This window comes from Geotrypetes seraphini, chromosome 2 (assembly GCF_902459505.1).
Source record: "Geotrypetes seraphini chromosome 2, aGeoSer1.1, whole genome shotgun sequence".
NCBI lineage: Eukaryota > Metazoa > Chordata > Amphibia > Gymnophiona > Dermophiidae > Geotrypetes > Geotrypetes seraphini.
The window spans coordinates 249,645,060-249,669,030 of NC_047085.1; the positions used below are offsets into that span (position 1 = coordinate 249,645,060).

At 44.8% G+C, this 23,971-nt stretch overlaps 1 protein-coding gene across 1 annotated transcript in view; it reads left to right on the forward strand.

Annotated features, from left to right (window-relative positions):
* Positions 1-23,971, forward strand: part of LOC117356054 (MARVEL domain-containing protein 3-like) — a 63,480-nt gene that overhangs the window by 6,322 nt on the left and 33,187 nt on the right. The window contains exons 2-3 of the mRNA XM_033935322.1: positions 6,759-7,002; positions 18,836-19,014. Coding sequence (XP_033791213.1) covers positions 6,803-7,002; positions 18,836-19,014 — 379 coding nt within the window. The 5' untranslated portion in view covers positions 6,759-6,802. The remainder of the gene's footprint in view (positions 1-6,758; positions 7,003-18,835; positions 19,015-23,971) is intronic.

Below are 23,971 nucleotides of genomic sequence, written 5' to 3' on the forward strand. Positions count from 1 at the left end.
GGAGCGCAGAAACGCTGCCACCACGACCAGACATTTTGTGAACACTCTTGGAGAGGAGGCAAGACCGAAGGGGAGCACTCTGTATTGATAATGACAGTGATTGATCATGAAGCGAAGGTACTGTCTGGAGGCCGGGTTGATTGGAATGTGAGTGTAGGCCTCTTTGAGATCGAGAGAGCATAGCCAGTCGTTGTGATCGAGGAGAGGATAAAGTGTAGCTAGAGATAGCATCTTGAATTTTTCTTTGACCAAACATTTGTTGAGGTCTCGCAGATCTAGAATTGGTCTGAGGTCTCCTGTTTTTTTTTTTGGGAACTAGAAAATAACGGGAGTAGAATCCCTGCCCCCTTTGATCTAGAGGAACTTCCTCTATGGCGTTCAGAAGAAGGAGGGATTGAACTTCCTGACAAAGGAGGGCAGATTGAGGAGTGTGCAAAGCAGACTCTTTTGGTAGACTTTGGCCCGGAAGGGTGTGAAAGTTGAGAGAGTAGCCGTGGCGGATGATGTTGAGGACCCACTGGTCCGAAGTGATAACTTCCCACCGGCTGAGAAAGAAAGAGAGTCGTCCTCCTATCGGTTGAGGGAGGAGAGGAGATGTTTGAACGCTGGCTATGCCCTCGAGGATCAAGTCAAAAGGGCTGAGTCGATTTTTGTTGAGGAGGCTGCTTAGCTGGTTGTTGCTGCTGAGGTCTAGGCGTTTGCCGCTGTTGTTGGCGCTGCCTCCTAGGTTGCTGAGTGGAAGGCTGCAAGGGCCGAGCCACAAAACGCCGCTGATAGGCCGATTGCTGTCTGAATGGCCGTGGGGGTGGAGGTTTCTTCTTGGTCTTAAGAAGGGTATCCCAGCGGGTTTCATGAGCCGAGAGCTTCTGGGTCGTTGAGTCCATAGATTCTCCGAACAGCTCATCCCCTAAACATGGGGCATTAGCCAACCGGTCTTGATGATTAACATCAAGCTCGGAGACTCTGAGCCAAGCCAAACGGCGCATGGCTACAGAAATGGCTGTTGCTCTAGAGGTAAGCTCAAAAGTGTCATATATAGACCTTACCATGAATTTTCTGAGCTGGAAAAGAGATGAAGAGCACTGATGGAAAGCCTCACGATTCCTCACAGGAAGGTACTGCTCAAAGGAAGCCATGGTGGTAAGGAGATGCTTTAAATAAAAAGAAAAATGAAAAGCATAGTTACCAGAACGATTAGCAAGCATCGCATTCTGGTAAAGTCGCTTACCAAATTTGTCCATGGCTTTTCCCTCTCTGCCAGGAGGAACAGAGGCATAGACACTAGCTCCCAAGGACTTCTTGAGGGTGGATTCTACAAGGAGAGACTCATGAGAGAGCTGTGGTTTATCGAAACCAGGAATAGGGATTACTTTATATAGGGAATCCAATTTGCGAGGAGCTCCCGGGACAGTAAGAGGAGTCTCCAGATTCTTGTAAAAAGTCTCCCTCAGGATGTCATGTAAAGGGAGTTTCAAAAATTCCTTTGGAGGCTGGTCAAAATCAAGAGCGTCCAGAAAAGCTTTGGACTTTTTAGACTCAGCCTCCAAAGGAATGGAAAGAGAGTCACACATATCTCTTAAAAAAGAAGAGAAAGAGGTGGAATCAGGCTTGGAGGAAGTGTCCTGAAGAACAGTCTCGTCTTCCTCTGACGAACACTCCCCTTCTGACAGAAAAGGTTCTTCAGAATCGCCCCACAGATCAGGGTCTCGAATATGGGGACCACGGCCCCGAGACTCCGGGGTGGACGGGTCCAGGTGTCGGGACTTACGTACCGACTTACCCGACCTCATCGACGCGGGTACCGGGGTGATGTTATCGGTTGTACCGGAGCCGAAGTCTGTACCGATTGGTGATGAGACTTGGGCTCCGGTGCGAGGATAGGCATCGATACCGATGAGGCCGAGTGTACCGGTACCGAAGGAGTGGATGGGGACAATACAGACTGGTCCACAATCGGTACCGGTTGCCCAGTGGGGACCGACACCGGAGGGCTCGGTGTCAGGAGAGCTGGAAGGAGTTGTTTAAGCTGGTCCCTCAGCTGCACCTGTAAGATGGCCGCAATGCGATCATCGAGGGAGGGCACCGGTACCGCTTTTTTCTTCTGCGGTACCTGCGGTGCCGCTCTACGCCCCGGAGATGAGGAGCCCGATGTCGAGGGACTCACCTCAATAGGGACGGAGCGCTTCCGCTGGCGCCTCACGGTCGGCAGGACTGGACTCTCTGCAATGGAGACCGGAGGACGTTCCAGCGGGGAAGGCTTCTTAGCCGGCTTACCTGCATGTTGCGACGCCGACGCGGTATCGCGTGGCGTCGATGAGGTGGGTGCCGACGAAACAGGTACCGAGACCGGTGCCGAAGACACGGGGTCGGACATGTCGGTGCCGAAAAGCAGTCTCTGTTGGATTTCTCGATTTTTGAGAGTCCGCTTTTTCAAAGTGGCACAGCGGGTGCAGGTGGCGGCCTGATGTTCCGGACCCAGACACTGAAGGCACCAGTTGTGTGGGTCTGTAAGGGAAATAGGCCGTGCACACAGCTGGCACTTCTTGAACCCGGGCTGGGGGGGCATGAACGGAAAAACGGCTTCTGCCAAATCGAAGGCCGAGGCCTCGATGATGGCAGTAGGCCCCGCCGGGGCAAATCAAGAAAACTCGAAAAAAAATAAGTTTTTTTTTTTTTTTTTTTTTACAAAAGAAAGAAAAAAGGAAGGGCAGAAAAACCCGAAAAAGTTTACGCGAGCGGGAAGGCGAATGAAAAAAATTTTCAACAGCCGTTGAAAATGCGACTTCTTAGCTCCGCGGAAACTAAGAAACTGAGGGACCGCGCGTCGGGGTCGGGCGGAAAGGCACTCGCGCATGCGCGGTGCGGTCTCTAGAACTTTCCAAGTTCTTAGAGTGCAATCACTCTAAAAGTGTCCGTACCGGGGCTCCGTCGGTGCCGTCACCCATCAGTCAAGAATATGCTGCCTGCTTGTCCTGGGATAAACAGTGTTATTGCTATAATTAAATACCCGGCCAACGCCGGGGCATCAGCTAGTTTGAAATAATAGTGCATTTCCCCCCCCTCCACCCGCCCACCCTAGATGTGTATGTTGAAAGGGCCAAAAATAAGATCAATTATCGTTCCTTACAGAATTTTGTCAATGGTTCCCAAACATCCATAAATTTCCTATAATGTCCCTGTTGTATAGCCATCATATGTTCCATTTTAAAAGTGCGGCATAGAGATTCCCACCAGAAAGTATAATTTAACCGATCCCAGTTTTTCCAGTTCTTCAAAATAAGTTGTATGGCAACCACTGTCAGGGATACTTTATTTTATTTTCAGCAATAAACAGCTAGCAGTCTCAGTGATTAATTTCAGCTTGCTTTACTGATCAGGAAGAAACTCAATAAACACAGATCATAAACTAGTAACTTGATATTTACAGTTCAGAATGTGAGCATTTATATCTCCAAACTCTTCCCTCTCAAAGTCCCAGTCCAAAGAAGGAAAAGAGGTCACAATCCAATCCAGTTTCAGTATAATCCACCAGAGCAGTGGCTTTTGCTAATTGTTAAGCGAGGACCGTTTTGGGTCCAAAAGGGCTGAAGGCGAGCCAACAAATATCTTCCTACTTGGAGCCATGATGCTAATAACGCATCTTGACATTCCTACCAGAACACCTGGCCTTGGTCACACAATGAACCCTATGCAAATACAGAACCACAAACTAAAAGCTCTTTTACTAAACCACAGAAGAGCTTCATACCGCGGGCCGACAAGTAAATGCTCTGACACTCATTTAATTCCTGTGAGTGTCGGGGCATTTACATCATCTGCTTGCAGTAAGACGCTCTTCCATAGATCAGTAAAAACCAGTGCAAAAGTCCTAATAGACACAGCTGAAACCCATGATGCCAGACCCTGCATGTGCTATGTCACCAGAGAAATAGAGAGAAATGCAGCATGAATGAAGTAAACACGCTGCCTTCAGCGGCCCTGGAAGCTTTCCCTCTGCTACTGCTTCCTACTGTGGGGGCAGGAAGCTGTAGCAGAGGGAAAGCTTCCGGGGCCGCCAAATGCAGCGTGTTTACCCATGGCCCGATGAGTGCAGGACTGCAGCGCTGGGGAAAAAAAAGTGCCTGATCCCGATGGAGAGATAACATTTTGCACAGGCTCTGTGGGCTACCACAGAGGTCTCAGAGGGTTGCCATCGGCTCGCAGGCTTTGCAATGAAGAACACAGCATGTGGTAGTCCTCAGAATGTCTTTAATGTTTCTGTCCTATCCGGGGACAGGAGATTTCCACTTGCATAATGAAAGTCCTGTCAGAAGTGTCTTTTTCCCCAAGGACTCCTTTTTCCAGGTCAGAAACACACCTCAGGCACCTGCTACCTTATAGCAGAGGCTTCAGATATCATGCACAGCAAATTCCTCCTGTCATAGCTTCCTGGGCTTCTTCCTCAGTGCTACGGTTTCAATAGGGGTGGGCAACCAAAGACCATGTGCTCACAATCCCTTTATTACTTTCTGGCTGAGCCCACATTGGCTGGCTCTTTGTTCAAACTCCCACCAGGCTGAAAATGCCTCCTTCCATGCCCAAAGCAGGAACATTTTCAGGGGTCAAAGCTACCTAATGCAGGAATGGGCTGGGTCTGTGTGTGATGGGAGGACGGAGGTGTGGCCAGCTGTGACAGCTAGTGCATAGGTCTTTACTGTGCACTAGCTGTCTTGACTGCCGCTAGGAAGTTTCCATCTTGGGGGCTGAAACGAACAGGATCCGTTTCTTGGTCCCGAAACTGCCCTGCAAAACACTGTCATCTGGAGGCAATTCCCCTTAGAAAGAAAGATAGGTAGCCAGTATTCTAAAGAGATTTTTGCCTGATTTATTATGAGTGTGCATTCATTTATATATCTGTTACATGGGTCAGTGGTAACCATCACAGGAAAAGGGGGATGGACAAGAGAGGGGAGGGGGTGCATGAGCAGGATATGTACTTCATTGTTTAAATCTTAAAGGTGTTAAGAGCTGTGGGGGGTTGAGCCTTCATGTCTCAGACAACTAACCTAGTTAACATAAATTAAATGACCTCTTCCCAAACCATCGAGAGAGTAAACACAAACATTCTGCATCTGATTACCTCCAGCACAGGCAGGAACAAAAGACATCCTTTTAGACAGAGACAGAAAACTTATCCATTAAAATGTGTCCTTTCAGGGGCAGCTACTGTTTGGGGAGAACTTGAAGAAATTGATGACAGACTTTGGCAAGGCCAGTCTCCAGCGCCTCCCAAGGGCAACCTGTTAATCTCTGCTTATCTGGGGTTTAAGCTACAATTCAGGGAGGGGTAGTATCGCCTACTTATCAGCAGTGAACCATAACAACCAGAGACAGGTGTCCTTTCAGGGGCTTGAAGGTCAAGGGTCATTAACCCCTCAGCCTCTATTAGTTCTGATAAAGGTCTCTAATGAGGGTGTGCTGGACCTCTTGATGAAAGTGGGGATGGGGGGAGGGGTAAGGCTTTCTTGGTTTTAGCATAATCTCTGACTAGTGAGTCTCAGTTGTGGTATGTCAGGACTATGACCTGGAGCTCACAGATTTTGCATTTTCCAAATGCTGGCCTCTGGATCTTATGTGGGTCCTTGTCAATATTCAGAGGAAGGAGAAAAAGATGCTTTTACCCCCTCCAAGTCTACCCCGATTCTTATCTCCCACCCCTCTCGCCCTAATCCCCCCAATAAGATGCCCAACATCCACATCCCCCAATGCCTGTGGTCTCCTCCCAGGTTTACCTTTAATAGATCTAGTGGTGTAGAGGGATCCTAAGGGCAGGAATGATGCCCACTCAGTGCTGCCCATGGTAGCTCTGGCCTCAAAATGGCTACCATGACCTCTAGCAGCAGTCTTGTTGTATTCACTGGTACCACTCACTAATACCATGAGGCTGCCACTAGAGGTTGTGGTGGCAATTTTCAAACTGGAGTTGTGATGGGCAGGAGCGAGTGGACATCACTCTTGCCCTTAGGACACCCTAGATTATCAGGGCTATTATATAGGTAGAATGGGGAGCCTACAGGAGTTGGAGGCTTGGGAGAGATTGTAGGGTATATTTTTCACTTTGAAGGGGGAGGGAGGGGGAATCCCAATGGAGGGGAAGTGATCCACAACCCAAAGTTAGAACTACCTTTCTGCTACTCAATAAAGCTCTATCCATGGACTGCAATGTCTGATTAGTGCCATCACAGGTGCTGGTCTGGAGTGGTTAGTTCCGATATTCAGTGGCACTGTCAGGTAAAGTGTGATGAATATCAGTGAATAGGCAGGCACAAGTAACTTTAACCAGCCTTCTGTCCAGTTAATACATTTTAACTTTCAACAGGATCATCTATGGATTGGTGCCATCTTACCTTTAGTGATATAATTATGATTTGGTAACTAGTATTTCACTATCTTTAGATGCATTAAAGCGGAGGTTGCTATCTGCAAGAGATTTCCATTTAAAGGTTACTTGTGGTAGTTCAGGGTAGTGGAGCCCCTCCAGATTGCTAGAATGAGCTTTCAAAGGATTTAAGATCAGCAATGCATCTACTTATCGTACTTTTAGACATGGTTTCAAAACTTGTGTGTGGCAGAGATAACAGTATTTGCTGTCAAGTGGAAAATGCTAGGAGTGTTCTGTCATATTAAAATGACAAGAACAGACCATATTTTCTGTTATTCCCCTTCCAAAACCCATAAAAACTAACATAAACATTTATTATTCATGTCAATTTCCTCAGGACTGAGCACCCCATAGGTGAGAGGGAATTATGTAAGCAGCAAAATGTCTAATTCTGGAAGAAGTATACAGTCAGACAGAACACCACTACCTAACCAATGGAATGGAGACAACGAGAGGCAATGGGACAAATTGCACAGAGACAGTGAGAGGCAGTGGGACAGGCATCAAAGAAACAGTGACAGACAAAGGGACAGGCACAGACAAGAGAGGAGAGACACAAAACCACCCTCATCAAATGGAAGGTAAGCTTTCTTGAATAGAATTATTTCAGTTTTTTTGTTCCTCAAGTATTAAAAAAAAAACAATCCCCCCCTCTTCATTATTCATTTTAGTGCATGATAAATTAGTTTGGTACATATTAAAACCACTTTATGTGCACTAAACCATTTAACATTCACTAAAATGAAAAACCTTTTTCAAAGCCGTGGTAATCAGGTTGGTTTTCTTTTTTTTTTTTTAAATCTTTATTAAGTTTTCAAAGCTAACAAAAAGTGCAAACAATATACATATATGTATTAATAAGCATAATAAGCACATATAATTCATCAATAACAATACCGAAAGAATAAAAAACCCTCTCCCATCCAACATTTTCAATCGGGGAATAAAACCACTCAAGAGATACCCCACCCATCCCTGGATGTGTGTTAAAACAATGGAAAATAAAAATAAGACAACTATAATGTGGTAATAGGTTTTTACCGCGGGCCAGCGAGTAAATGCTCTAATGCTCTTAGGAATTCTATGAGCATGGGAGCATTTACCTCGCTGGCCCTCTACCACAGAGCTTTGTAAATGCCAGTGCTAAATTGTGACATCCAAAGACGGCACTCACAGGGACATAATCAAAACTCTTGGATGTCCAAAAAACAGCTTAAGTCGGCCCTTGGAGGTTTTGTCCACCTAAAATATCTAAATGTGGACATCTAATGGGTCTTTTAAGCTGCTGTGCATTCAGAGTTTTATTGGGCCTGTTGGGAGGCGTGTTATGGGTGGGTTGTGAGTGGGCCTTGGCCAGGCTTAATTTTGACGTTTTTCAGGTCATAATCAAATCTTTCCTAAGACGTCCTAGATGGAACTTAGATGTTTTCGGCTAGACCTGTTTTAAAAGCATCTAGGTGCCACAAAACTGACCTGATGACCACTGGAGAGATTAAGTACTGACCTCCCCCCACTCCTCCACTGGCCACAGACCTCACCCACCCCACAAAAGTTTGAATGAAACAGTACGTACCTGTCTGTAGATCAGCAACACTTAGAATGGGATAACCTACTAGAGTAACACACAGGTGTCTTTTGTAGCCTGGTGATTGGGTTAATGAACCATAGAGAAAAGAATACAGGCCCATAAGCCACTCTAACTACTACATTTATGGTGGAAAGTATGAGCCCATCAAAACCTTACTATATCCTAGGGGAGGGAGGAGGGAGGGAAAGATATTTTGTTTATTAAAATACTTAATTATAATATTATAATTACATAATTTGTCTTATTGTAGTAATTTGGTAAGGGGGGAAGAAAATGATTATTCTAAGTATAAATTGTATGTTTAATAATACGTTTTATGAAATATTTATGTTCAGATAATTGTATTGCATTGTCAAAGTTTAAAAATCAATAAAGATTTATAAAAAAAAATCCCCCACAAAAAACCTTACTATACCGCCATACTATACTGCAAACTGCAGCCATAAAGTTTATTGGGGTGGGTATAGTAGGTTATGGTTGGACTCACCCTAAATTAAAAGGGGGTTATGGTGAGATGTACATCTGTCACCCGTTATATGAAGTTCCCAGCAGTGCCCTCTAAGTTGTCCCACTGCTCTGTTAGTATGCCTGTGGGGCCAGTCCATTACAAGGTTGGCTCCTTCTATGTTCAAATGCAGACCATTTGGAAGTTTCCAAGTTGGTTGATGTTTTGGTTGAAAAATGTGGCATAACTTTGGACGTTTTGCTGGAAACATCCAAATCAGACTTAGATATCCTTTTCGAAAATGGCCCTCTTGGGATCTATTTTAATAAAGTTTATTAAAATCAGAGCTAAGTACATTCTAATGTAGGACTTTTCTATGCACTGAGCCCAGATTTAATGTGGCATTTTTGCAGGGCTTTTTACTTTCTTTTTTTGCATGACGTATACTAATATTCTATTAGCATGCAGTACTTGTGAAAAACCACAGAAGCATTTTGCCACCTCCTATTTAGGAGGCACTAAAGCCCCAGTTCTGTATATGTTGCCTAATAAATTGTGTTATTTGTAGAATTGTGCAAAGCACTGCCTAAAAAGCCTTAGTTGTTTCTAGACGCCCTGACCTTTAGGGTTTTCTTGGCCTATATGCTGACACCTAAGTCAAAAACATGCGCCTAAATCAAAAAACATATCCATGACCCACTCCTAACTACATCTACTTTTGACTACACCCTTTGGACTACGCGACTACTTTTTATAGAATCACACTTTGGACTAGATTTACAAAGCGTACCGATCGGTTTGCGACCCCATAGCGACCCCAGCCAGATTCACTTACCTCTCTGCCGACCATCCTCCGAGTCGCGCATGCAAATGAAGGCAACTGCATGCAAAGTAGGCAGAGACCCGATTCACAAAGCAAAACCCTGCAATACCGACTGGGCTGGCCGATCACTCATAAACAACTACTGAGGACCAGTCGCTAAAGCCCTTTCCATCTGCCCTGCCCTCTGCCGCCCTTCTCTCTGCCCTGTCAGCCCCGGTTCAGCGCTATGACTCGATCAGTTAGTAGAGGGATGAAACGCTGTATTTTCAACAGCATTTGTGCAGCTTCTTTCTCCCTATTCGGCGGAACTGAAACTCATAGCTGTAAGCTGCTTGCCTGTTGTATAAGCCGCCTGTATGTCCCGATCGCCTGCCTGCCAGCCCCGAATGCCTGTCGGCCCCTACTTTCCCACCCTTCCCCTAGTCCAACGCATGCAATAGTAGTTAATGGAGCTCAGCCCAAGAACCTGCTCGCCCCAATCTTCCAGCCATGCTTTCTGCCCCGATCTCTTACTCTCTGCCGCCTTCCCAGCAGTGCGAGCCCGCAGTTTTAAAGCTTTAAACCCGCAGGCTCACACTGTATAGAAGGCGGCAGAGAGCAGGAAAGGCTGGGCAGCAAGATTGCCTGGAAGGGGGGCGCAGGAGAGCCAGCCCACTCGAAGGGAAAATAATTCTGATGCTGCAGCATGGCCCTCGTCTCCCTCCCCACGACTGGCACGACCCACCCACACCTGGCACCAAAAGGTTGGGAGCAGGAGGGGTGCTCAGTCCCTCCTGCTCTGTAGGTCTCCCACCCCGACCGGCCCACCCCTAGTCGGGCTGGCTTGCCTTCACCCACCTCCCTCCCCGTATCTTTAAAATAGTTGGGAGCAGGAAGGGTGCCCGGACCCTTCTGTTCCTAGGCCAATCTTCGGGAGTAGGAGGCAAGTCCTCCAGCTCCTGCTCCCCCGGCCGCCACTGTGCAATAGTGACCTTAGGCCCTGCCCCGGCGCATCATCTGATGCACGGGGAGGGGCCTAAGGTACTGATTGGCTGAGGCGGAAAAAATAGCCATGGAGGCAAAAAACTTCAAGCCGTTCTTTCAATAAATTAAGGGGAAACAACTCACGAAGGAAGCGGAGGGGCCGTTGGATGATCATGGAATAAAGGGAGTGCTAAGGGAGGACAAAGCCACTGCCGACAAACTGAACACATTTTTTGCATCTGTATTTACTGAAGAAGATATACACAGCATACTGGAAGCTGACAGGCTATACACAGGAAACGATGATGGGACACTGACAGGGTTGACGATCAGTCTAGAAGAGGTATGCAGGCAGATTGATAGGCTTAAAAATGATAAATCCCCGGGATCGGATGGCATCCATCTGAGGGTAATCAAGGAACTAAAAAGGGCTATAGCTGAACTGCATCAACTAATAGTCAATCTGTCGATCAAATCGGGAAGGATTCCGGAAGACTGGAAAGTAGCGAATGTTATGCTGATCTTCAAGAAAGGTTCGAGGAGAGATCCGGGAAACTACAGACCGGTGTGTCTGACCTCGGTACCGGGAAAGATAGTAGAGGCGCTGATAAAGGACCGCATTATTGATCACCTTGACAAACATAATCTGATGAGGACCAGCCAGCATGGCTTCAGCAAAGGAAGATCTTGCTTAACAAACTTGTTGCACTTCTTCGAGGGAGTAAACAGGCAGATAGACAAGGGTGACCCAGTCGACATTGTATATCTGGATTTTCAGAAGGCGTTCGACAAGGTTCCGCATGAACGACTACTTCGAAAAATTGCGAGCCATGGAATCAAGGGTGAAATATTCACATGGATTAAAAACTGGCTGGCGGATAGGAAAAAGAGAGTGGGGGTAAATGGACAATACTCGGACTGGAAAAGCGTCATGACCCATGCTCTTCAACATATTTATAAATAACCTGGAAATTTGTACGACGAGTGAGGTGATTAAATTTGCAGACGATACGAAGTTATTCAGAGTAGTGAAGATGCAGGAGGATTGCGAAGACTTGCAACGTGACATAAACACGCTCGAGAAATGGACTGCGACATGGCAAATGAGGTTTAACGTGGATAAGTGTAAGGTGATGCATGTCGGTAACAAAAATCTTATAAACGAATACAGGATGTCCGGTGCAGTACCTGGAGAAACCTCCCTGGAAAGAGTCTTGGGAGTACTGGTCGACAAGTCAACGAAGCCGTCCGCGCAATGTGCGGTGGTGGTGAAAAGGGCAAACAGAATGCTAGGAATGATTAAGAAGGAAATCAAGAACAGATTGGAGAAGGTTATCATGCCGCTGTACTGGGCCATGGTATGCCCTCACTTGAAATACTGCATCCAGCACTGGTCGCCGTACATGAAGAAGGACACAGTGCTACTCGAAAGGGTCTAGAGAAGAGCAACTAAAATGGTTAAGGGGCTGGAGGAGTTGCCGTACAGTGAGAGATTAGAGAAACTGGGCCTCTTCTCCCTTAAAAAGAGGAGACTGAGAGGGACATGATTCAAGATAATGAAGGGAATAGACTTAGTAGATAAAGACAGGTTGTTCACCCTCTCCAAGGAAGAGAGAACGAGAGGGCACTCTCTGAAGTTAAAAGGGGTTAGATTCCGTACAAACGTAAGGAAGTTCTTCTTCACCCAGAGAGTGGTATGAAAATGGAACGCTCTTCCAGAGGCTGTTATAGGGGAAAACACCCTCCAGGAATTCAAGACAAAGTTAGACAAGTTCCTGCTGAACCAAAATGTACGCAGGTAAAGCTAGACTCAGTTAGGTCACTGGTCTTTGACCTCAGGTCCGCCGCATGAGCGGACTGCTGGGCACGATGGACCACTGGTCTGACCCAGCAGTGGCAATTCTTTATGTTCTTATCACAAAATCTAGAGCAAAAGCAAGGAAGCAAACTCCATGGGAAATGTATAATAGAGACTGTTTTATTAGTTTTTAATAAATATTTATTCATTTGTTTTATCTCTGGATGATGTGCACTGTTCCATTTTCGAACAGTGGTCTTCAACATGTGGCCATTGAAATCCTCCATTGTGGCCCTCAAATAGTTGGCTGATGCTCTTCAGATCCTGTAAATGAGTTAATTTCAGTCTTGCCATCTTGCTATAGTACCTGCAAACAATCTCTTAGGTATCTCATTTATGGAATTTGCTACTGTTGACAATCTCAAAATAATGTGAGTTTTTAAAATACAGTATATCCTTGAAGTATTGCAGATTCAATATTTAGTATTTATTTTTAATGTTTAATACGCAGTCTGAACGAGGTCAAGGCAGTTTTCAAAATTAGTAACCCATCTATATGAAAAACGTTGGCGACAACTGATCTAGACAAATCTGCATAACTCTTCTATTTGCTCTTGAGTGCTAGAACTGATTAATTGTTCTCTTACATAGATTACAAATATCATTGGTTTTGTTCAAAATATAAGGGGGTATATGGGAATTTGAGGATTTTTTTCCCTTTGAGGTAGTCTGCCCAAGAGCGGCTAAAGTCAGGGCAGAAATGGTGTGGGAGACCTTCGCTGTTAAGAGGTTAATTAAGATTAGAACTAATTTTTTACTTTCTTGGGCAGATGGGTTGGGTCACAACTTCCATCAGGGTTTTTGTTAAATTTATTTTATTAAAAGTTCAATAAACATATAAACAACCAAACAAAGTTTCAATTGTCAATGAATCCTCTAACATTCTCATTCCAAGCATACCCCCCTCCCACTCAACCCTATAACATGTGACATGATACAATGGGTCAATGGTATAAAATTTAAATAGCAGAAACAGCAAACAAGGACTGGTCAAACATGCTCATTGAGAAGTACAGTAAAAGAAAAACAAACACATGATAGTCAAAGTAGCACAAGGTTCAAAGACTAAATGTTCCTTTGGGTTTTATATAATCTAAAGAAGGAAAACAAAACAACCCACCCCTCCCCCAACCAAATATACAGTATACTCCTACACTACCATTAACTATATGACTTAACTACCACTCTCTCCCTATAATCTAGAGCAAATGCTTACCATCACAGTCTGTTAATGAGATGGACCCTAAAATTTGTTGATATGGTAGAGGCTGGACTCTGATACTTCCCTACTTGAACCATCCTGAAGACCGACAGACACACACCACGTAGAGAGCTTCAACACTCATAGCCTAAAGCAGTGTTTTTCAACCTTTTTACACCTATGGACCAGCAGAAATAAAATAATTATTCTGTGGACCGGCATCAATCCGTGGACCGGCGGTTAAAGAACACTGGGCTAAGTCGTGGGCCAGACCCCGCCCCCATAATAGTAGTAATTGTAACACTATTTTTTCCATTCATTTTTCACAGATACACAATATAATCTTATTAATAACACATAATGGTTAACCACAAAATTAAACTATATAAAGCACACTGACAGCAGATGTAAATTCTCAAAATTGACATAATTCAATCACTAAATTAAAAAATAAAATCTTTCCCCCTTACCTTTGTTGTCTCCCTCCCTCCATGCTATGCCTTACCTTCTGGCATAATCCCACCTGGCCATTTTATGCCGCCCCCGATATTATCTTCAGGCTGGCTCCCTCTTCCTCACTGATGCAGTGCACAAAGCTGCGGGCAGCGGCTCCTTGCGTGTCCCATGCCTCATTTGGAAGCCTTCCCTCTGACGTTGCAACGTCAGAGAGAAGGCTTCCAGTTCAGGTGCAGGATACGCGTAGGAGCCACTGCCCGTGGCTTTGTGCACTGAATCAGTGAGGAAGAAGGAGCTGGCTTGAAGATAACGCTGCATCGATTGCACCATGGACTGGCAGTTGAAGAACATTGTTTTGGGCCTGATGCACATGCTGGCCCTGTGGACCGGCAGAAAATTTCTGTGGACCGGCACTGGTCCATGGACTGGTGGTTGAAGAACACTGGCCTAAAGCATGTTTCCATTAGGGTTAGAAATGCTGACTGTGCAATTAAATTCATATAACCCAATATACAATAGCAACACTGAAAATTCTGTCCCACTGTCAATCAATTGAGAAGCCATTCATGGGATATATCTGGCTATAATAATTTATGGTTTATTGCACTTGATATGCAACCTTTTCATTTAAGCACAGCAAAACGGTTTATAAACAAATTCAGAGATAAAGGAATGTCAATAATGGACAGAGAATAAACAGGTGGAGGGAGAGATGGAGAAGATGCAAGAATGCTTGAACTTTTGTATTAAGAATAAAAGGCATGCATTTGAATTGGGCGAGTAAAGGATCCTCTTCTGTGGCGGTCTTAGTTGTGCTCCCTGACATGCTCTGTCCCTTTCCCCACCATGTCTGCTCCAACATTTTCATTCCTTTTGGAACTTGAACCATTTGCCAATTTGTTTTCTTGGACCCACGTGTACATTTCCCCCCCCCCTTGTTCCTCCCATACTCCCTCTCTTCTCAATAAACACTCCCCCCCCACCAGTATGCAGTTGCCTCTCCAACTACTCAGCCTCCATCACCCTGTTTCCACCCTATAGCCTCTCCAAGCCGGTTCATAGACAATGGCGCGAAAGACAAAGGCGCGCCCGGACAATTGAGCGCAGCGCGGAGGTGCGCGCCGCTCTAAATTACTGTTTTTAGGGCTCCAATGGGGGGGTGTGGGGGGGAACCCCCCCACTTTACTTAATAGACATCGCACCGGCGTTATGGGGGGTTTGGGGGGTTGTAACCCTCCACAGTTTACTGTAAACTTAACTTTTTCCCTAAAAACAGGGAAAAAGTGAAGTTTTCAGTAAAATGTGGGGGGTTACACCCCCCCAACCCCCCCACAACGTGGCGCGATGTCTATTAAGTAAAGTGGGGGGGTTCCCCCCACGCCCCCCCATCGGAGCCCTAAAAACAGTAATTTAGAGCGGCGCACGCCTCCGCGCTGCGCTCAATTGTCTGGGCGCGCCTTTGTCCCGGTGCGCTTTTGACCTGACACCCTCCAAGCCAGTTTCTTTTTGTTAAACACCCCCCCCCATCACCCATCTTGTTTGGAAGCTTGCTGTTAGCACTGTTTTTAGAACAGTGGTTCTGATTTGTTCTGGCACCACCCAATTCTTGGTGACTTTGAGCTATGCAGGTCCCAAGCTCACTTTCTTCAGAAGAGTATTGAGTTTGGGTATTGTGCAGCTTAGTTGGAGAGAGCAACATAGTTCTGCTTTTTAGCTGCATTTGTTGCATAGATAGCATCAGGAGTGAACATAGAAACATGACTGCAGATAAAGGCCAAATGGCCCATCTATTCTGCCCATCCGCAGTAACCATTATCTCTTTCACTCTCTGAGAGATCCCACGTGCCTATCCCAGGTCCTTTTGAATTCAGACCCAGTCTCTGTCTCCACCATCTCTTCTGGGAGACTGTTCCATGCATCTACCACCCTTTTTGTAAAAGAGTATTGCCTTAGATTACTCCGGAGCCTATCACCTCTTAATTTCATCCTATGCCCTCTCATTGCAGAGTTTCCTTTCAAATGAAAGAGACTCGACTCATGCACATTTATATTACGTAGGTATTTAAACATCTCTATCATATCTCCCCTCTTTCCTCCAAAGTATACAGATTGAGATTTTTAAGTCTGTACCCATATGACTTATCACGAAGACCATATACCATTTTAGTAGCCTTCTTCTGGACTGACTCCATCCTTTTTATATCTTTTTGAAGGTGGAGCCTCCAGAATTGTACACAATATTCTAAATGAGGTCTCACCAGAGTCTTATACAGAGGCATCAATACCTCCTTTTTTCCTACAAGCCATAGCCATACCTCTCCCTGTGCAGCCTAGCATCCTTCTAGCTTTCGCCATCACCTCTTTAACCTGTTTGGCCAACTTAAGATCATCGCATACAATCACACCCAAGTCCCGCTCTTCCGTCGTGCACATAAGCTCTTCATCCCCTAAACTGTACCATTCCCTCTGAAAAAGGAGGGTGGGGGTGGGATAGAGGGATTATGCACTGGGAAAGAGAGTCAAAGAACTAGCACCGGCACCAGTGAGGAATGCATACTGGGTTCTCTGCATTGGAATGAAGAACCAGGACAGAAGTTATAGCTGGTGCTGATGTCTAGCCTCAGTGCAATATTTTTAGCTCTAGGTGACAAAAGCTGTTGTGGCACAAGTTGTTCCCTCATCTCTGCACTACTTGAGAGGGCTGGAGAACACAAGTGAAAAGGCAAGGGATGTCTAATGGGAGATCAGATGGTATGGCTGACATAACAATTATTGAGATGGCTTGGGGAAATCCACCGCTTATTCCTCGGATAAGCAGATTAAAATCTGTTTTACTACTTGGGATCTAGCTAGGTACTTGGGATCTGGGTTGGCCACTGTTGGAAACAGGAGGCTGGGCTTGATAGACCTTCAGTCTGTCCCAGTATGGCAATTCTTATGTTAACAAAATGGAGCAAAGAGCAACTTGGTGAGGAGGTGCTTTTTTCTTCAATTTGCTTATGCTGTTAACTGAGACTACTATCTTCATTGTACTGCCAGCTTAGTCAACAGCTTGGAGTAGGGCAGTTTTATATGGTAATGCCTTTTGGGAATCATATTAGGTAGACAGGATATAAGGTTTAATTAGAGCAAGGCAGGTGATTCTGCAATCAAAAAGGCAATCAGTGATTGCCCACTATATCTAAACTTTCCTGCTGGAAAGAAATAACTGAGGCTACTGTGACAAAAGATGAAAATGGATAAGTGGTGGTAATACCTTGGTATTCATTCCCAATCCCCAAGGGTTGTGAAAAAGTCAGGTTTTACAGAATATTCCTAATAAATATGCATGGGAGAGATCTGCATACAGTGGAGCTGGTTGGCATGCAAATCCGGGAGTAAATACTTCAAAGGTGGTGCACAACCACATAGAAACAGATTTTTAATAACATATAGAAACAGATTTTTAATAACACATAGTAAGTTTTGTAATATAATGAATTTTTACCACAAACCGAAGGGAATTAGCCTTTTACTGCTAGAGTTGAAAACTATGGGGTTCATAATTTAAAAAAATGTGTAAAAAGTGTCCTAAATGGCTACTTGGACGATCAAAAAGCCTGATCATCCAAGTACCCATAACCAAAGCTGGTTTTTAGACGTATCTAAAAACAGCTTAGACCTTTCCCCTGCCTCTAAATGCACAAAGAGAAAAGAGGCGTGTTTAGAGGAGAGGAAAGGGCGGGCGGTGGGCGGGAGGTGGGCCGACCTACACCTAGGCGTACAACAGGTATAACCAAATACGTAGGCAGGTTGCCTAGTCGGCACTTATACCTTTTTGACTTAGACGAAGTTAAACAAGGTCTAAGTGCCGAAAAAGGGGCCGCTGAGCTGCCTGTGGGTTGCGGCAGTTCGGGTAGAGGAGTGATGGCATCGCGGTAGGGGAGATGAGGCATCTCTCCTGCCACGATGCTTAACCCCCCCCCCACACACACACACATACACAATATCGGGGCAAGAGGGAGCCCAAGCCCTCTTGCCCCGGCGACTCCCCCCCCCCCGCCAAGTACGAGCTGGCCAGGAGGGAGCCTGGGCCCAACCCGGCCCATGTGCCTAAGGCCCCGCCCACAGGAGGAACCTAAGGCTTCTGGGCCTATTCTAATTGGCCCAGGCGCCTCAGGCCCCACCTGTAGGCGGGGTTTCAGCCGCCTGGGCCAATCCAGCCCCATTCTGGAGCCGGCTAGCCTGCCGGATGGGTGGGCTTGGAACCCGTCTGTCCGGCCAACGATTTCAGGTACGGGGAAGGGGGGTGGGGTTGGGGGGTTGCGGGTCGGCAGGGGGGCCGATCGGGGGTTCGGGGGGGTGGTGTTGAGGGCAGGAGGGCCTGGGATCCCTCCTACCCGTATTGTAGTGTGGGGTGGGGGCTTGGGCTCTCTCCTGGCCAAGTCGAGTCGGAGAGGGGATTGCCGGGGCCAGGAGAGCTTGGGCTCCCTCCTGGCCTGATTGTACTCGGGGGGGGGGTCGCCGGGGCCAGGAGGGTTTAGGATCCTTCCTGGCCCAATCGTACTCGGTGGGGGGGAGGGGCACGATCGCCAGGGCAAGAGGGCTTGGGCTCCCTCTTTTCCCGATGTCATCGGGGGGTTCCCTCCTGCCCTGATGTTGTGTTGGGGGGGGGCAGTTTGGGGGGGGATTCTGTAACCAGTGTTGTTTTTGACAGACACTGGTTACAGAATCCAGCTTTTAAGCGGACTGCCTCCTCCTTCGCCTAAAAGCCCTTGTGTTGGACGTTTTGGGCTTATGCGTTTTTTTGGTTCATTATGGGGTATAAGTGTCGACGTCGTTTGGGTGTACTTGTAGATGTAGTGGTTGGCTGGGCATTTAAACAGCTGAAGGTAGAGGCAGGCCATAATCAAAACAAGGACGTTTGTTTTGGTTATGGACACTTTCCCTGCTTCTGCTTTCAACGTTTAAGGCCTTAGGCCAAAAAGGAATTTAGACAGTTTTTTTGATTATGCCCCTCCATGCCTTTAACAGCTCAATGTCCCCAGTGATTTCCTTCAGCAGTTCCTCTTATGTATTTTTACTTTTTTATCTGTTGTAGACCATCATCCTCACGAAATATGCCACGCAGCCAACACTCAAGACCAAGACCATCCACCAGTCATTCGGAGCCACGACAGCATCTGCCAGCCTCTCAGTACCATGGCTCTGCTTCTCAAAGTCTCTACCCTGAGAAACAGTCCTTTTCGGATAAATGCTCCAATATGTGCTCTAAGAGAGGTATGTGCGCTTGTTAGACTTATATAAGAACATAAGAATTGCCACTGCTGGGTCAGACCAGTGGTCCATCATGCCCAGCAGTCTGCTCACGCATCGGCCCTTAGGTCAAAGACCAGTGCCCTGTGTCTAGCCTAACCTACATACGTTCTGGTTCAGCAGGAACTTGTCTAACTTTGTCTTGAATCCCTGGAGGGTGTTTTCCCCTATAACAGCCTCCAGAAGAGCATTCCATTTTTCTACCACTCTAGGTGAAGAAGAACTTCCTTACGCTTGTATGGAATCTATCCCCTTTTAACTTTAGAGAGTTCCCTCTCGTTCTCTCTACCTTGAAGAGGGTGAACAATCTGTTTTTATCTATTACTATTACTACTACTACTAATTTATTTCTTGTATACCGCTATACCAGAGTTCAAAGTCTATTCCCTTCATTATCTTGAACGTTTCGATCATGTCCCCTCTCAGTCTCCTCTTTTCAAGGGAGAAGAGGCCCAGTTTCTCTAACCTCTCACTGTACGGCAGCTCTTCCAGCCCCTTAACCATTTTGGTCGCTCTTCTCTGGATCCTTTTGAGTAGCACTGTGTCCTTCTTCATGTACAGCAACCAGTACTGGATGAGGTACTCCAGGTGAGGGCATACCATGGCCCGGTACAGTGGCATGATAACCCTCTCTGATCTGTTTGTGATCCCCTTCTTAATCATTCCTAGCATTCTGTTCGCCCTTTTCGCCGCCGCCACACATTGCGCGGACAGCTTCATCAACTTGTCAACCAGTACTCCCAAGTCTCTTTCCAAGTACCACACCAGACATCCTGTATTCGTGTTAAGATTTTTGTTACCGACATGCACCACTTTATACTTATCCATGTTAAACCTCATTTGCCATGTCAAAGCCCATTTCTCGAGCGTATGTCCCGTTGCAGGTCTTCGCAATCCTCCTGCATCTTCACTACTCTGAATAACTTTGTATTGTCTGCAAATTTAATCACCTCACTCGTCATACCAATTTACAGGTCATTTATAAATATGTTGAAGAGCACGGGTCCGAGCGCCGAACCCTGCAGCACTCCATTCGTGTCGCTTTTTCAGTCCGAGTATTGTCCATTTACCCCCACTCTTTGTTTCCTATCCGCCAGCCAGTTTTTAATCCACTTAAGTATTTCACCCTCGATTCCATAGCTTGCAATTTTTCAAAGTAGTCGTTCATGCGGATCCTTGTCGAATGCCTTCTGAAAATCCAAATATACAATGTCAACCGGGTTATCCTTGTCTATCTGCCTGTTTACTCCCTCGAAGAAGTGCAGCAAGTTCGTCAAGCAAGATCTTTCTTTGCTGAAGCCGTGCTGGCTGGTCCTCATCAGATCGTGTTCGTCAAGGTGATCAATGATGCAGTCCTTTATCAGTGCCTCTACCATCTTTCCCGGTACTGAGGTCAGACTCACTGGTCTGTAGTTTCCCGGATCTCCCCTCGAACCTTTCACCTACTGGCATGGTGTATATCTTAGAGTTTGGCTCCTTTTGCCTGCCACAATACCCAGAAACTGGTCTAACATTTGAGGCACCAAAATGAGTGTTAGCCAGTGTAATTATTATTTATTTATAAACCACTATAACCAAATAAGTTAAGAGCAGTTTACAATAAGATTGTATATTCCCAATATTGTATTGGCCAATCAACAAATAAGAGACATCATAAAAACACAATCATTACATATTCCATTTCTTAAACAAATATGTTTTTAGGCTGATAATGAAACATTATGCATGAATTAGTAAAAAGACAATGATCCACTATTTCCCTCCAATCCGTTGCCACTTGAAATGCCAGAAACTTTTTCATATATCTACAACTTGGCCGACCATTTATAGATGGATAAGTGAACTGGTTTGTACTATGTGTAACTTGTGAATGTTTAATTAACAAAAATTGCTTAACCACATATGATGGTGTAATCTTATTTTCATCCTCATTTACAAAACCATGGTAAATGCACCAAAACTGAAAGGCATTTAATGGTCTTCGGTGCATTTATCGCAGCAACATCACTACTGCAGCTTTATAAAAGACTCGCTTAGATAATTCAGGATTGGTGTCAATATTGTTTTCTATATGATATTTTCTTGAGTAGCCTTCCACTGTACAGCTCTAAATATATACCGTACATATCCGACATGTTGTAAACCTTGCAGCCTAGGCCCTAGAACTATGTCAATTTTAGATGTATTAGTGCAGTCCTATTTAAAGTAGATGGGCTTTCCTTCTCTTCCTTGAGCTCCTCCTTTCTTGGCCCCCTTCCCTGTCTCAGTCCCATAGTGCTCCCTCCTTCCCCTCAGTACATTACCCCAACGCAGCCACCCATTTTACTTCCTTCTGTCAGCGAGCAATTTTTGGGTGTAGAAGTACCAATAGAGGCCTGGTGTTGGTGCACAAGAAAGAAGCAGAGAATGTGCATGCCTGCTGTCTTCCATAGATCTATATCTATAATAATTCTTCAGTTGCTCATTCGTCTTACACACACTATATTGGTGATGTGTTAAACAGAAATGACTTCACCACCTTTCGAAATACCAATAGTTTTTTTGCATCCTAATTTGTATGAGCAATGAATTCAAAATGTCTTAGAATTGGCACACTGCGGAATATTAGGTCATTACATGTTCCGGATTCTATTTCAGTTTGGCCAACATATCACATCTACACGTATGAAAAAGCTCTCCCATAAATTATTTTTAACACCATTGTACAAATTTGAAAATGGATTCAGGTTTTAGTGGACAGCCAGTGAAGATCTATGAACAATGGTGTGTAATTCTATCATATCTATGAGCAGAGTATATTAATTGGACTATTCCAGCGATCAACCACTCTTTCAGTGAAAAAGAATTTCCTGGTGTCACCTCGTAGTTTCCCGCCCCTGATTTTCAACGGATGCCCTCCCACGACAACAAGAGGGCATCCGTTGAAAATCAGGGGCGGGAAACTACGAGGTGACACCAGGAAATTCTTTTTCACTGAAAGAGTGGTTGATCGCTGGAATAGTCTTCCACTACAGGTGATTGAGGCCAGCAGCGTGCCTGATTTTAAGGCCAAATGGGATCGGCACATGGGATCTATTCACAGGGCAAAGGTAGGAGAGGGACATTAAGGTGGGCAGACTAGATGGGCCGTGGGCCCTTATCTGCCGTCTATTTCTATGTTTCTATGTATTTTGAATTTTGAATTTTTTTAAGTAAATACTTATGACAGACCATGTATACAATATTACAATAATCTAGCTGCGACAGCAACAAACCAGATCTGCACTACTAATCAAAAACCAGATGGGTCAATATGGCTCTGTATTTTCCTTATTTTTTTGACTGCTGCATTCACCTGCATCTTGGGTGTTAAGAGTACTAGTTAGAGATCCAGAATCATTAGACTAGATTCAAATCTGAAGCTGATATTAACCAGCCTAAATATGTTTTAATTTCAAATATTATTAAGTGATTCAATTAACAAAAACTTGATATCTCTAGTTTCAGAAAATGTTCCAAGATCCAATGATCTATCAAATTAAAATAAGCTTTTATTCTGTCAGATGTTTTCCCAGCAGTCTTTGAGATAGGAAGTAAAACAGTGATATCTGCATAAATGAAAGTTTGATAACCAAAGTGAACAAGGTTATTTTTTTTTTTTTTTAACCTAAAGAGCTCATTAATATATTAAACAGAACTGGAGACAGTGGCAATCCCTAGGGGACCTCCGCCCTTCCCACAAACATACATTCCATGTGCTTGACAGGGAACCATGAAAGTTTATTTTATAAGATCTTTAAATCAGGAGTCCTTTAAAACAGTGTAAAGCATGCCCATAATTCCATGATTCCAATCTCATTTAATATCAACAGCAAGAGGTATTGGAAGCAATAGATAAATCAAATTGCATACAAATAGATGTTTGACCTTTACCCAACAAGCATCTCCCTTTGGCTAATAAAGAGACCAGAACTGTTTTCATACTATAATATTTATAAAATTCTGATTATAAATTATGCAGCATATTAAACTTGTCCAAATAATTCACCAATCGATTGGCTACCAAACCTTCCATGATCTTTGTAAATAAGGAGAGATAGGCCATCAAGCCTATAAATTATAGTGTCCTGTATCCCTGCCTTGGAATTTTTTTAAAAATAGGTGTTAAAACTAAACCTCCCTCATTTTATCCAGTTCCTTCAAACCTGCGTAAAAGCTTAAGATGTCCTCTATATCTGATAAGAGAAGCAAGTAAGGGAAAAGGAATGGGAACTTTATACCATCTTTTTGTGACTTTGACATTCAAAGCAGTGGGCACTGGAGACTTGGCCAGGGTCACAAGAAGCAGCATTGGGATTTGATCTCACAACCTCTGCGTGCAGAGGCAGCAGCTCTACCAGTGAGCCACACAAATATACAATATGATGAATTGTATTGTTTAAACAATTTAAGAGATTTTTCACAGTAGATTGTGGAATGAATTCTGCCCTATTCATCTCCAGGAATATTAATCTCACAATCTTCTGCCTCCTATTATTTTGTGATTTGCTTACAAATATCTTCTATCTTCCCCTTGAAATAGGAAGCCAACGTTTATGTATTAAGAGCACTATTACCCTCTATAATACCTTATTTGGGTATAGTTATTTTGTTGGTATGTGGCAAGGTGGCTATTTTCACTCCTTTTTTTTAATCTTTATTCATTTTCAAAAACCAACATTAACTGCAACAGATTAACAAACAAATATTACAATAATCAGCACTCCATACTAATAAAATAAATATGTATCACCCTCCTCTCATACCCTCTCACCCTTGCTGGAGTCGGTTCAGAGAATGGCCACCCGGATGGTCTCAGGACTCAAGGATCTCCCATACGAGGAACGGCTAAACAAATTGCAGCTATACTCACTCGAGGAGCGCAGAGAGAGGGGGGACATGA